This window comes from Sceloporus undulatus, chromosome 3 (genome assembly GCF_019175285.1).
Source record: "Sceloporus undulatus isolate JIND9_A2432 ecotype Alabama chromosome 3, SceUnd_v1.1, whole genome shotgun sequence".
Classification (NCBI taxonomy): domain Eukaryota; kingdom Metazoa; phylum Chordata; class Lepidosauria; order Squamata; family Phrynosomatidae; genus Sceloporus; species Sceloporus undulatus.
Window position 1 is genome coordinate 230417403 of NC_056524.1, and position 15002 is coordinate 230432404.

The 15002-nt window shown below is 39.7% G+C and overlaps 1 protein-coding gene across 4 annotated transcripts in view; it reads right to left on the reverse strand.

Moving 5' to 3' along the window:
* Positions 1-6908: 6908 nt before the first annotated feature.
* EPHA4 (EPH receptor A4) overlaps positions 6909-15002 on the reverse strand; it is a 217328-nt gene continuing 209234 nt past the window's right edge. For 2 of the 4 annotated variants that reach the window (XR_006102924.1, XR_006102926.1), the window contains exons 16-18: positions 14737-14892; positions 13429-14299; positions 6909-8781 (exon numbers count right to left, since the gene is read on the reverse strand). Coding sequence is in view for 1 of the 4 variants with exons in the window: in XM_042458022.1 (XP_042313956.1) it covers positions 14185-14299; positions 14737-14892 (271 nt within the window). In the remaining 3 variants the exon portion in view is untranslated. Of the gene's footprint in view, positions 8782-8807; positions 10308-13427; positions 14300-14736; positions 14893-15002 lie in introns of those variants that run through there. The other 2 variants (XR_006102925.1, XM_042458022.1) reach the window with 2 other exon arrangements.

The following is a 15002-nucleotide window of genomic DNA, read 5'->3' on the forward strand; positions in this document are numbered from 1 at the left end:
CCACATTCCCCTCACTTTTGGCAAGCTATGTCACTCCTATACAGTCCCTGAGGGAGAATATTGGCCCTAGTCCTTCTGCAGTTGTCCATGCCTATTAAAGCTGAACATGAGTTCTCCACTTTGTAGGCCACATATTCTGGCTCTGCCAAGTTTGTGGATGTCTGTCTGTCCCTGTCACTTAGTCCCTGACCATGTGTCAAATAACAAGGATTGAAGGAGCATTTTAGTGCTTGCTTGAACCTCAGTAGAACATTCTGCAAGGTTTGGGGGAAGAAAAAGTATACTTTGAATCCTCATATTGTGCATTAATGTGACGGTTACTAGATTGGATATAGGGCAAATTCACTGGAATTTTAATCCTAAACAGATTGTGGAGTAAGATGAGAGACTGTACAGACTAGCATCAAAGGCTGGCATGGGGGCGAAGTGGGGGAATGGCATCCGCATGATGCACGCCCCAACTCCACCCCCCTGTTGTTGTGACACTGTGCACCCCACCACATGGTGGGCAGCATCACGGCGCTCCTTTGGCACTGCTTCCAGATGATGCAGAGTACCAAAGGAGGATTGAAAAGCTGCGGCGCCGGTGGCTAAAGGCTAGATCGGGGCTGTGTCATGTAGTTGCTACAGCCCCGATCAAACAAAGAAAGGTGGCTACAGACCACCTCTGAGGGGCAGTCTGTTCAGCTCCTGAGATATAAAGCTCTGTTAAGTTACCTGTCTTTTCTTACCCCAGTTTTCAGCCTTGACTTTCACTGGAGAGCAGATGGAGGAACTGTGGTGGTGCCAGTGATCAGAACAGATTTGTGTGCTCCCCCATGATCCCGCTTCTCCTGCTTTCCACTAAGGAAGCAATAACTGTATTGGAAGGAGATCACTGTGGCTGAATGTTACGGTTTTGAAAGTGAGAGAGGAGAGGTATCATCATCCTGCTGGATGAAGCTTTAGGATGCCTCATTATGGCGCGGGACAGACCGTCCAAAAAGGATGGTCTCCTGGCACCTAGTTTTGGTCCACGGGGAAGCCGCAGCCTCCAGACCACAGGACTTCCCTGTGGACCAAAAAGAATCCGAGAAAAGTGGGTTCTTCTCACAACGCCATTATGATGTCGCAGTGCGCCAATGGTGAACTCGCAAGGTCATATTGGCACCGTGATGTGCGGACGCTATGCGTCCAGCATGTAACAATGACAGTGCCCATCTGTACAGGGTGCCACCATTTTGATGCCCTCGTCACATGTGAGGGGCGAGGGGCGACTAGAAGCGTTGCCCCTCGCACATGACGAGGGCGTCCTATCCCATCCGTGTGGACCGGGCCCATGTTTCATGGTCTTGTTCAAATTTAAAGTTACAAAGGCCCCATTCTGTATCCAACATAGCAATCATCATTCAGGTAGTCAGCTTATCCAGGTTTCTAGCACATCTTAAATTAGATCAGTACTGGGAGCTTATCTGCTTTTGAGCTCAAAATGCTGGCGATAAAACCTCTAACCGTTTTGGAACCAAGCCAGTTGAAGGAAGTGTGCCACTTGGATTGGCATCACCTGATGTGGTCACTCATGATGTAATTTCCCCATTGACCTCCTCCCATACCACACCATAACATAATTAATTAAACTATATTTTGATATTAATTGTATTTTGATTAATGTAACTGTATTTAGTTAAGATAAGGAGATGGCTTTTTAGTTTCCTATGTGTTATGTAATTACTTATGTAATTGTTTATGCATTTTTGTAAACCACCTTGAAAGGCAGTATATAAATAAAATTTATTATTATAACAAATCCTTAGTAATGGTTTTGTACTGTTTGTACATAAATTATATTTTCTGTATATCACTGAATGTAAAAGTAATGTTCTGACATAAACAACTAACAAAACTAAAAATATACTTTTCATTTACAATATCATATGCACAGCCTAAATAAATTTACATATAGAGTTTCATGTGGTTAAAGTGAAAATTTAGTAAGAAGACATATTTTTAAAGAAAATAATATAAAAAATACAATACTGTATATAAAAATATTCATTGGTATTCTACACCAGCTACTAAGTTATATATGTATAAGTAAGTAATGGCTGCATCCACACTTCAGAAATATTCTATTTTAACACCACTTTAGATGTCATGGCTCAACACTATGGAATTCTGGGAACTGTAATTTGTTGTGGCACCAGAGCTCTCTGACAGTCCGAGGACTGCTCTGGTGGTCATGTGGCCAACATGACTGCACTGAATGCTGTTACCTTCCCACTGAGAAATGGTACCTATTTATCTACTTGCATTTGCATGTTTTCGAACTGCTAGGTTGGCAGAAACTGGGACTAGTGACAGGAGCTCACCCCATTATGCAGCACTTGGGCCTCAAACTGCCAACCTTCCAGTCTTCCGATCATCAGAACTGACATCTTAAACACTAAGCTACTGCATTCCAGTACCATAAACTAGTCTTACCATATAGTCTTACCATAAGACTACATTATCTTACTATATACAGAAGGGTTATGGATCTATAATTCTAGGTTACTAAACCATAACAGAGAATAAGTATGGCATAGTGATGGACTATGACTCTGGAGATCAGAGTTCAATTCCCAGCTTGGCCATAGTAACCCAATGAGTGACCTTGGGCAAATCACACTTTGCCTTCCCATGAGGCTGAGAAAGTGTGATTTGCCCAAGGTCACTCATTGGGTTACTATCTTTCCAGGATTTGTTTCACCTTAGCATCGGAAACAACTTGAAGGTACACAAGAAAAACAAAGCAAGCCATAAACTCCAATACTGAATGACAGCAATAGAAAGCAAACAAAAATTGACCTTTTTTCCATTGTTCACAGGGAAATAGAAATGTGACTAATGGAAGAAATTTCATATTGTTTTCCCCCTGAATGTGGGATTTCCATTCATCATAGGATAACACTACATGTTATGTTTCTTTCATAAATGCTGTTTGATATGTTATCTGGCGAGAAATCCTAGATCATGAGATATGTTGCAACATTCTGCACAGATGCACAACTACAACTAATCTCCCTCTTACCCAACCCATCTTTTAAGTTTTTGCAGCCCCCCCTCCCCCAAAAAATCACACAGTGTTGAGCAAGTTCCATGACTTTCTGATGGTCCTCTGGAGGTCTTGTAGGATTATGTTACAGTATTACTTAAATAGGAACACAGCTGGTTGCTTTTCTGTTGACCTCTCACCCTCTGCTCTCTACCAGCCAAGAAACAGCCATATTCAAGGGTTTGCAGAAACTACAGGTTTTGGGGCGATGGGGAGTTCTGCTGTATAGTTGGTAGAGAAGTCCAACCTCTGCAACAACCAAAAAGCAAATTATGCAGGCATAGGTAGAATTCCAACCACAGTTTTACATAGCTTCTCTGAAAGCTCCAAAAAAAGTTCAAGGACTGTGGCCTTGTGTAGAGGTATAACTTCTCTGCTGTGCAATGCCCCTCTTTTGTGAGGATTCACTTTGGAACCAGGTTATAACATAGCTCACCAAAGTTTTTTGGACTAGGGATCATACATAACCTAACCAATTGTCGAGTTCAGAGGCTCTTTCATACTACATCATTATAATGCTTAGGCTCACCTGACTGAAAGCTAGAGAAGACTCTTGTACCTTTAATGCCAGCAGAAGATAGAGAATTTCAGGAAGTGTTGCTTGTTACACAATCAAGTAACATGAAATACCAGCTGAAATTTCCTCTTCTGTACAACCATTAAGGGTACAAGAGTTCTCTCCAGCTTTCACCATAGCAACCTTAATAGTGCTACATTCTACTTTAATTGCCATAGATCCATCCTATGGAACCCTTGGATTTGCAATTGATGGAAGTTTAGAATTTAAAATTTTGAGCTACTAGTTCCTCTTCACATCACAAACCCCAGGATTCTATAGGATATAGCCATTATTGAAATCATAATGCTAGAACTGAATAGTGTGCAGGGGACTGTGATATAGTGCATGCTACCTGGATAAAATCACATGTGTCTATACCCTACCCTGAGCTCTTTTGAACTGGGGCAGGTTATAAATATTTTAATGAACAAGCAAATAATCCTCCTGCACACTACAGTTCTAGTGAAAATTACTTTCCTAAGCTATTAGCACCTGAAAGCAAGCATGAATGAAACCACTGGCATCAATGGAAGCATCCCTGTCATATCAAAAGCCTGGAAAACTTAATTATTTGGATTACAACTGCCAACTCCACAGCCATGTAGTCCAGGGGTAGGCAACCTATGGCCCGCGGGCCGGATCCGGCCCGGCGAGGCCTTGGGACCAGCCCCAGCCCGGTCCTGCTGCCGATTGCCGCTGGGGCCTTTGGCCTCTCGTGCCGGGGCGGGGGGGGGCAATTGTCTATAGAAGCCTCAGAAACATGCATTTATATTATCATTTTTTAAAAAATCAGCCAATTTTTTCGCGTGTCCTCCATTTTTTTTAAAAAAAAGTGTCCTCCATTTGAAAATTTTGTACTACATTTGTCTCGGTTTATTTATTTATTTATTATTATTTTTTTAAAAAAACATTTAATTATTTATTTTTTGGGTTTGACCCCTCCAGTTGTCTGAGGGACAGCAACCCGGACCCCGGCTCAAAAAGGTTGCCTACCCCTGATGTAGTCCAATGAGTTACTTATCAAAACTCTACCTTAGGCCAACCATATATATATGGAGATAAATCATTATCAATACAAGAAGTACTAATTTTATTTCTCATGTTTTTGTCAGGGATCTTTCTAGATTTCTTCCTTTCTTCTGAGTTTCAGGTTATCACCTCTTCAGTTTTCTTAATATCCTGTCTACCAGATTAATTTTATTATTTAAAAATTCCACCTCCATATTTTGTACCATCACTAACTACAGGAAAAGATATTCCACCTCAACATTAGGAAGAAGTTCCTGACAGTAAGAGCTGTTCATCAGCAGAACACGCTCCCTCAGTGTGGTGGAGTTTCCTTCTTTGGAGGTTTTTAAGCAGAAGCTGGATGTCCATCTGTTGGGGGCGCTTTGATTGTGTATTCCTCCATGGCAGGGGGTTGGACATGATGGCCCTTGAGGTTTCTTCCAGTTTTATGATTCTACGTTACATGCTCCACATACTGCTTTCAGTTATACTGATGTAGCATAGGGCCTGCTTCAGTTGGTCAGCTGAGAAACCAAGAACTTCATCGCATGGACCACTTCCAGAATGGAACAGAAGGGACCAGGAATGAGTGAGGGACTAGTGGGGGACACATTTTATCGTGCACACAAGTCCCTCACTCATTCCGTTCCATTCCCTATCCGTTCCCCATTTGTTCCAGAGGAGGAGATTTTTGAGAACTGTTTTGGAATGGACTGGGGACGGAAGAGCAGGGAACGGAATGAGTGAGGGACTTATGTACAGTAAAATGAGTCCCCGACTCGTTCCGTTCCCTTTCTGGCTCCTTTGGGACTATCCTCGTCACATCCCAGGAGACCTGTGTGATAAAGTTCCAACTGTCACCTTGTGATTGACATTCTGTTTGGATGTAGGAGAGAGGGGACAAAACAAACAAACAAACAAAAAACAAGAGAGTAAATTGTGATGTCACTTACTTTGCTTTCATATGAAACAGGTAGGATGATCAGCCTGCTGGTAGATTTGCAACTTGAAGAACAGAACAGTAGAATGCATGGGTGGTTCTGAATACTTGTCGCATGCAGCCTGCTTATCATCTTTGTGACATCCCCCAATTCCTTCCAAGCCTTTTTTAAAATTTAGTTTCCTGCTTGGTTCAATGAATTTCTTAGCTTGCTGCCAAAATTTGGTGGTTGCTTTACTGCTGAAATTCATCAGATTGCCATGGATGTGGAGTACTTGTAGCCTACAACCATGTCCCACAAGGGATGGGAAGGAATAGGCCTTTGGTCCTGCTTAAAGGTGCCTATCACAGTTGTTCAACAACAACAAAATACAGTGAAGTTGAGAAAGAACATTCAAACCTGGCTTATTATGTGCAAATTAGTTCTTTCACATGGAAGAATTCAGCTTTGCTATCTTCCACTTGCAATCTAAAGTGGTATGGTCCGTTAACAGGTTTACTGTTTTGTTTGTTTGTTTGTTGTTTTAATTTTCCAGTCATCCAAATATATTCTAGAAGAAAAAAAGGTTGATTTTGAACTGAGAGTAATGAAATGCAAACTAACTACAGGTAATATCATAAATCATATTTGAGATTTGTACAGCAACTACTTTATTATTTTCAAATGCAAACTTCTGCATTTAGTTTGCTATTTTACAATTTTACAAACTAGGTATAAAAGACCATAAATAAATGACATAAGTTACGTGTACCTACGATTGATGGAGAGGGGAAAATTACAAATTAAAACAAAATAGAAAATCTATTATTTCTAATCGAGAGATCATTCAGTTCTGCAAACCAAGCAATGCACTGTTAAGATCCCCCCCTCCCCCCAGTATGGACTAAATTACCATATGCCTCATACATTCTAACTTCAACCATAGTCCTTGCATATTCCAACATACTTGTAGTGATACACAAAAATAAATGCACTCTTTTTCTTCTTTTTTTAAATCTGTCTAATTATTATTCAGGATGCTTTCTTTCTGGTTATGAAAATGTCATGTAAAAGAAAAATACTGCTTTGAAGACCTGTTTACTGGCAAGAGCCAGCTTTTTTCATTTTATACATATACATATATATATATATATTTATTTAATACATAGATCCATCACAAAGTTAATACAGCAAGAAACCTGGACAAACATCAACCAGTGAGGTTGTGAGTAGAACAATTTCCTAATGTACAGAGGTTTGCTGTGTTAAAAATGTTCTGCTGATGTCTCTTCTGTGACTGGGGGGGGGGGGGGGGAGTTCCCCAATTGTTTTCTGGGTTTTTTTGGGGGGGGGGGGGGGGTGGTATATGTTCATGTTTTTTTTTCTTTTGTCTAAGTCATGCTTAGTACATTGGCTGCAACTGGAATAAGCCTCGTTTGCAGTACATAGTATACACCCTCTGGCTCCTTGACAGCAATGCCATCACAACCACTTGAGGCAAGTAATATTGAACTTGAATTTTGTGTTCAGCAGACCAACAAAAATAATCTAAAAACAGAAAAAGAAAAGGATGGGGGGAAGAAGAAGCAAGAATGGAAACTAACTCCTGAGCAATTTTAGATTTATAGTCAAAGCCAAACATTTTTAATGCAATATTTACACACTCCTTGAGGTTTTTGCCCCCAAGGCATGTTGGTCTGACTGTCCTGTTTGAGCTTGCTGTGCTGCATTGTATCTCAGTAGGGAAGAGTCTTCTGCAACCAGAAAGCAGGTCGAGTACATCAACTGCTAACCTCAAAATAAAGAATGGCATCTCCATTCCCTAGACTCCCGCATTCAGCTTGGTTCTACGCAGAGTACACAGAAAATTAACGGTGAACTCTCCAGACTCAGCAAACTCTGCTACATAGCACAAGTTAAGTCATTACTTTAACAAATCTTATTGTAGCCTTGGATAGTAATTTATCCATGCTAAGAACACCAGGTGTTTTTACAAACTTCTTGCTAATCTTCATCTATTTATTAACTTCAATGAAGAAGTAAAGCGTTTGCTCACCAGTCAATTTATGGGCCCAAAGTCCTTGCAGATAGGCCACTGAATAATTTACTTCTGGGAATGTATAAGGATTGTATATTTCTGTTTGTGTTCAACAAATCTTTCAAAACTTACTTTTCAAGAGGGAGGGGGGAAAGGCTGTTTATATCAGTTCAGTCCAAAACAACCTGATGATGCATAAGACTTCATCTCACCTACTTTCCCTTAATGTACCACTGCTTCAATAATGAACAGGCTGTGGCAAGACTAATGGTCATCTATGTTGTTCTTTATCACCATTATGGAACTCACTATGGATCACTCCACAACTAAAGTGAAAGTGCCCCCACTCTAGGCTGGATAACTATTTATTAAGGTTAGTGTGGCAGCTGTGTAATACAAGAATAGATACAGAACCGTAACATTCAGGAGTGTGTGTGCGTGTGTGTTTTCTTGCTACTGTTGCATAGCTCACCCACTGGCCTAGTAACTCAACAGCTCAGTGAGAAACTGTCAAGTTATCTTGAAATGCAAACTGCATGTTTACAGGTGGCTCTGCACAACAGGCAACATAAAAAACACACATACATGCATGCACACATACATACACCCCCTCCCCCAGGCAATACACATACTCACACATTCCTGGAAGAGATAATAAGTTATTTTCCATTCTATTAAAAATATTGACATTATCATAATGGCACATTTCACTGTCAAATGTAGTCTTAGCTTCTGTGAACTGGGTTCTGTGCTGTGGCACCTAACCCTGTCATTCTTCTGAATTGTAGGGTTCTGCTACTTAACTCTCATACAGATGCATCAGTGACATGCAAAAGCAAAACAAACATCCCCCCAAAATATTTTTTTAATAAATGGAGTGAGAAAAAAGAAGTCTGTAGGGCTTTCATACAGTACATTCCTTAGGTGGCAATGAAAGAACCATATCTGAGCCTTAGTGTCTTTTGTTTTTGTTGCCAACAACAATAAAAAAAATTTCCAGTAGAAGAAGAAAGCAATAGAGACACTCTTCAAGTTATGCTGTTTATAAACAGTCCATCTTCTCTACAGTCAGTGATCAACAGAACTGGGAGACGAGACAGTTTTTGCCTCTGGTCTGTTATCCTCCAAGATCACGGTGGGCACCAGGAAGGGCTGAGTCTAAGAGAGCAGGATCCATTTTTCCCTATCAAAAACAAAGAAACAGTACATCAGACCAACAGGAATACCTTTGACTTTAATCACCAAAAAAAGTCTAGTCTTTCTGATGTAGGTATCAAGATGTATATACTTGTTTGAAACTCAATCCAGATTCAATTATATCCACAAGTGTAAGCATGTGAATGTTGGAACACTTGGAACTTTAGAAAACATTTTCATTATTTAACTGAAGGAAAACGTATAGCATAATGGCTCAATGTTGCTTTTGGAGCATGATACCTTAGGAGAGATTCTGTGTTAATTTCCAAGACAGTCACTGAAGGCTTATCCATGCAGGAAAAATGTCCCTGGAAATACTGAGACGTTCTAGTTCTTTTTGTTTTGCTTTTACCTGCATACTGATGGCTTTGCATCTAAACTCTTTACTGAAATATCCCGCACTCCTCCTCCTTGTGGTTTTTCTCCTTCTTCTCCTACTGATCACATGTCACATCTAGTTTCAGAAATTGCCTTTCACCAGTTTCCACTAAGCCTCTTTTAATTATTATTCAGAAGTTATAGTCAAAGTGTTAAAGTGCTTTAGCAATATTACACTAGTAAAGCATTAGGATCATTTATTATTATTATTATTATTATTATTATTATTATTATTGCTACCATTCCTCTTTCCCTCAGTTGAGCTATGTTGACTCTATTGTCCTGGGAACAGTTGCTATGTTTCTTGGTGGTGGCCATTTTAGCTAGCTTTGGGATAACAGAAACACAATGCCATGGAGAGGTAGATTTCATTTCAGGAATACTGGTTTAATTTAAACTGACTTGGAGATTGGAAATCAAAAATAAATTCTTGTAAGTGCCGGGAATTCCCTGGGAATACTTTAGAATGGGGAAAATGTCATGTAGATCTCCAAAACAATAATATTAAAATATTTGGAAAGGACAGGATCAAAACCACGGACCTTCTGTTTTTTTTACAGTCCATCCGGAAGGACTTCGAGATAATTTCTTTCATTGGTACTTCCGATATTTTAGACTTCTGCTCCTCAAATCTCTGACATTGACCATGCTAGTTGGCATTTCTGGGAAATTTAGTTCTTATTAGCACTAAAGATCACAAGAATCTTTCCTGACATACTTGGATGCTACTAGCAGTCAAAGTAGACAATATCAAGACAGACTGACAAATGGTCTATTTAACTCCATTTAAGGCACTTTCCTATGGATACGAAGTTCTATTTAGGAGACCTTTGCTAAATAGATGCAATCTGCAGATGGCAGGGTGATGTACATTCGCAACTGAGTAATTTTATTTACAACTCAGCTGCCCTGACGAATTATACATCAAAAGAAATGTCTATCCATATGAATGGAGGCTAATGGTCTCTGTGTGGTGTGGAATTCAACAGGCATGGTAGTATGCATAATACTGGCCTGGTCCAGAGATCTGGGAGCTCAGAAATGTGAACCTGTTGCTGTGTTTCAGAGTTCACAAATTCTTCTGCATTAAGATGGCTGGTAGGATAGCATACTGGTGTCCTCCATTTTGACAATCTGTTTTGTAGAACAAAAAGCAAGTATGGACATCTATCTACAAGTACTACTACACCTCTGGTCAGAAATAGGCACATCTGATTAGTGACAGCAGCAGGCTGGTACATTGGAAAACACTGGGGGAAATTTTGATGACTTCAGCACACATGGCAAGCATTCTCTAATTATTTATGGATTCAGCTAACACAATCATGATTCAAAATAGAGATGTGCATATTTTGCATATATTGTAAATGAAGCAGATGAAAATTAAATTCTAAAATTCTCTGCATTTGTTGGCCCAACTGGGATAAAAAAGGAGGAATACCCAAGGGTCAGATCTTCGGTCCCTACATTAAAATCAGCCTGAAAGTGAGCATCCACTTTCAATTAGACCATATAAAGAACAGATACAGTTCCTTAACCTTTACCTTCCATGCTGTTTTCCTGGGTGAACATTTCTTCTTAACTCCTCAGTGTAACCTTTTTCAAAGGGCAAATAGCTGTTTAGGGGACTAATGTTCATCAGGCAAATAGCAGGAAGGACATAAAGGGTTAAACCTCTACCTCTCCCAGTCTAGTCCTATTCGGAATTTGCATGTGAAAGTTGCTTTGTAAAAAAAGTTTAGAATCTGATTATGGATCATCTTGTTTGTCATTCAGAAACTAATGGGATTTCAGTCATAAATAAGCATCTTAATTTTGTTAAAGTGAATTTAGAAGACTAATGTGTTCAGCAAAGTGGCATTAAAATATGATTGTTAAGGCACCTTTAAAAAGGCACCCACTAACCAAACAGAAAAGCTTTTATGTGTAATTCTGCAAAAAGGTTTTGCTAAGCTGTCAGAATCTGACAGGATCCAAAGTTAGCATCTCCTGTTCCCAACAGTTTGCTTTCAGAATCAAGTTCACAGGGGAAGCTTGTGGTTAAAATCAGTAAGTTGTTGTTACAAGTGACAAAAAATGATGAGAGTGACATTGGGAATATGGCAGGTTTGACTTGCTCAATTCACTCAGTGCTCCTGGCTTCCAAATAAATGCGGTGATTTCTAACAAATCATACTCAAGTGTCATTTTCTTTTTGTGCTGAAGCTGCTGTCACAAACAGAACTAGAGAAACTTGGGTCAGAGGGTGGTGGTGGGGGAATCAAAGCTGAAGACCTAATAGATGATGTTGCTGTCCTCCAAATAATAAGCACAGTTGAAACGGTTCTAACAGGTGGCATCACCTCATGACAGTTCTATTCTTTGCACAGCTTTTCTGGCATGCTGCTCTGGTTACAAAAGTAGCTCAGATTTTGGATCTAAGGATGAAAGTTTTATGGCCATTTACTTGGGAGTAAGCCCCAATTAATTCAGTGGAACCTTTAGGTAAACATGGGTGGAATTGTGTAGCCTACAATTTTTAATTGGCAGAACAGAACAAAAAAGGGGTTATAATAGCACCTGAAACATTTCTCTGTTTATCAGCGTTCTTCATTTTGTTTGTTCAACATAGATGAGGAACATACGGTCCAAAGTAGTAGGTGATTAAAAAACAAAAGGAGAAAAAAAAAGCATCCAATCAATATAAACAGCTGGATGTAGAAAATCTTGGCAACTGAGACTGGAACATGCAGCACTTCTCCAACTCTGAGTGGTATTTAGAAGAGAAATCATAATAAAGGGATCACATTCATTTACCAGAGCCATATGTATATAAAAAATGGGTGGTTCATGTCTCGCATTAGATTATTGGCTGTCTCAGTATTGAGAATCCTAGGACAGATAACATATCGCACTGGTTCTGTAACTATGTAGCAAGAGGATTCAAGCAGAGGATTGTTTGAAACGGATCTACCAAACAATCCTCATCTTGCCAAGGATATTTTGTGTTACTCATGAGTTAAGAGCAGTTTGAGGGCACAGGGTTGGAAGTATATATAGCTGATGTTAAATGTGAGAAAGTCCCCAAATCATAGGAGAGTACAGGTACTGACAGTATAGGCATGACACAGCTGAGCATTAGACTATGATTCTGGAGACAAGGGTTTGAATCCCTGCTCGGACATAGAAACCCACTGGGTGATCTTAAGCAAGTCACATATTCTCAGCCTCAGAAAACTCTGTGATAGGTTCACCTCAGAGTCACCATAAATCAGAAAAAAACTTGAAGGCACCACTACCACCACCACAACAACAGGTACTGACAAGTTTTTAGTTTAGGAAACTAGTACAGTGGGCCCCTCAGTATCCGTTGGGGTTTGGTTCCAGGACATCCCATGGAAGCCAAAATCTGTGGATGTTCAAGTCCCATTAAATACAGTGGGAGAGTAAAATTGTATTCCTTATATACAATGGCAAAATCAATGTTTACTTTTTGAAAGGTATATATTTTAAAAAATACTATCACACCATGAATGCTTGAATCAGCAGATAAAAAAATCTGTGGATATGGAGGGCTGACCGTACAGATTTTTTCCACAGAATATTGGTAATCATCTGCCTATGTCAACACCTGACATCCCTGTTGCTAGCTGCTGTCTGTACACAGTTCAAGGCATGTAAGTCTGAACAATGCACTGTGCATATCACAAAAGGGAACCTAAATTTCATGAGCTCATACCACTACAAAGCAGGTTTATTAGGAATCCTCGCACCAGAGATTGGGCCAACCAGTGCAAGCTGAGGCCAACTGGTGGAGTGTAAATCTCTAGCAGTGAACCTATACCAATGTTCAAGGGGAAACAGCTCCCTCTTCTTTCCTAGTTATACAAGGGCAGCCTGCTTGTATTTAGGTGCACCCTCATAGCCAATGCTATGTATTTAGGTGCATTTTTATAGCCAATGAAGGGCTAAGCTGCATGTCTGGAAGCCTTTAGGGGCCCCTTGAGCATCCAGGACAGTGATGTTGCACAAGGAGGTACTGGATACCTCCATGCACAGCATCATTAGAAGTGGCTACACTATTATAAGCCAAGAATAGGGTTCTGGTTTTGATCTCACATCATGCATTAAAGAAAATATTTAGGATAATTTTCTCATAATAAAATGAAAACAAAACTGTACTTTCCTAGCTATACTCCATACATGCATTCTGTTTTACTACCAATATGGAAACAAAACCTCAAGAACACAATGAAGAAGCCATACTTCCACTGACCTTTACAGTGTTGAACCATCTGTTGTCTATTGGAAAGGCAAAAGGATGGACATCTGGAAGATCCTTAGTCAATAATGGCTGACTAGTTGTTGTCAAAAAGGGTGGCATTGTGAGTCAGGATTCCACAAAAGCAACCACAATTCCCTCTTTCAAAAAAACAATAATCCTGTAATCCACAAAGGTTGCACTCTGCCTCCATTTGCAAATAAACAGATCTTCGATTCAGTGACACTGATCAGCCAAAGGAAACTCTCCCTCAAGTTTTCAGCAAGGTACCATTGATCCTTAGAGTATGCCAACATTTCCTGGTACAGAAGATTCTTCATTCCAATACAAAATGCACAACTGTGGTTTATTCCACAGATCAAACACAATGACTGTAATCCCAATGGCTGCTGGCGGAACAACAGTGCTCTCCTTCCTTTAAGCACAATATGTGGCAGCAAACACAGCATCAGAACTTGTATGTGATGTTATATAGATATATTACATAATGTTGATCCAGACAGAAGTATATTCCATGAAACAATTTGTTCCAGGCCTGTTCTCAAATGACGGGTTGTCATATCTGTAGGTCATCTCCACGCAACACTCTCAGCAATCTTTATATATCAATTAATGCTGCAAATCACTTTTTATTATTAATATTATTATTTCAAACGGCGAGGAGAAGAAGTAAAAAAGTGCAGTTCTTCAATTAAAGTGCATGGATGAGGTAAACTAATTTCAAGAGTTCAGAGTTTATTGAGTACTGGCTCAAACTGGAACCATTCTGCCATGCATTTGCTGCATTTGGGTCCTCATTGCCTGGACGCTGCTCAGAATCTTATTCTGGTGTGCAATGGCAGTAATTCCAATTCTCAACAGGTCACTGGATTAAACAGAAAGGAGGAAGCTGAATAGTGAGAACTTTATGCCAGAGGTGGATATAGTAAAATACATTACAGACAAGAACACACACACACAAATAAAATAATGCAAAGCAAGGTGAATGAACAGAAATGTGTAATTAAAAATCTGAAGACACTGTGAAAAGTATTTTGACATGTTATCTAGCATCATATGGGTTTGCGACCCTGCAGATGTTGTTGAACTGCAGCTTCTATCATCCCTCTCAACTAGTTATACTGGCTAGGGCTGAGTGAAGTTACAATCTATAAATGCCTAGAGGACCACATTTTGTCCATGCCTGTTTTAGACTAAAAGCATTCAAGTACTCTGATGAGTGTAATGATTTGCAGCACAAAGCAAAAGAGGCCGATTAAATCCAGATTTACCAGTTTTTTTGTTATACCGTTGAGTACTTACTCCTGGTTCATATGCACTACAGCCTCTAGGGTAGTATAGCTAGCAGCTGTGAAGTTATCCTTGTATCGCTCCATCTTAATAGCTTGGAGCCAATCTCCAACAGAAACTACAGCAGAGAATTCAGGAGAACTTGGATCCAACAAAGCAGTATTAGGCCTAAGAAAATAAAATAACAGATTAAAAATATTGGCTGACCAAGTAGTAGTAATAGTAGTCTTTAGATTACACAATCATGTGTACTCAGTATACATGAGAAAGACACAGGA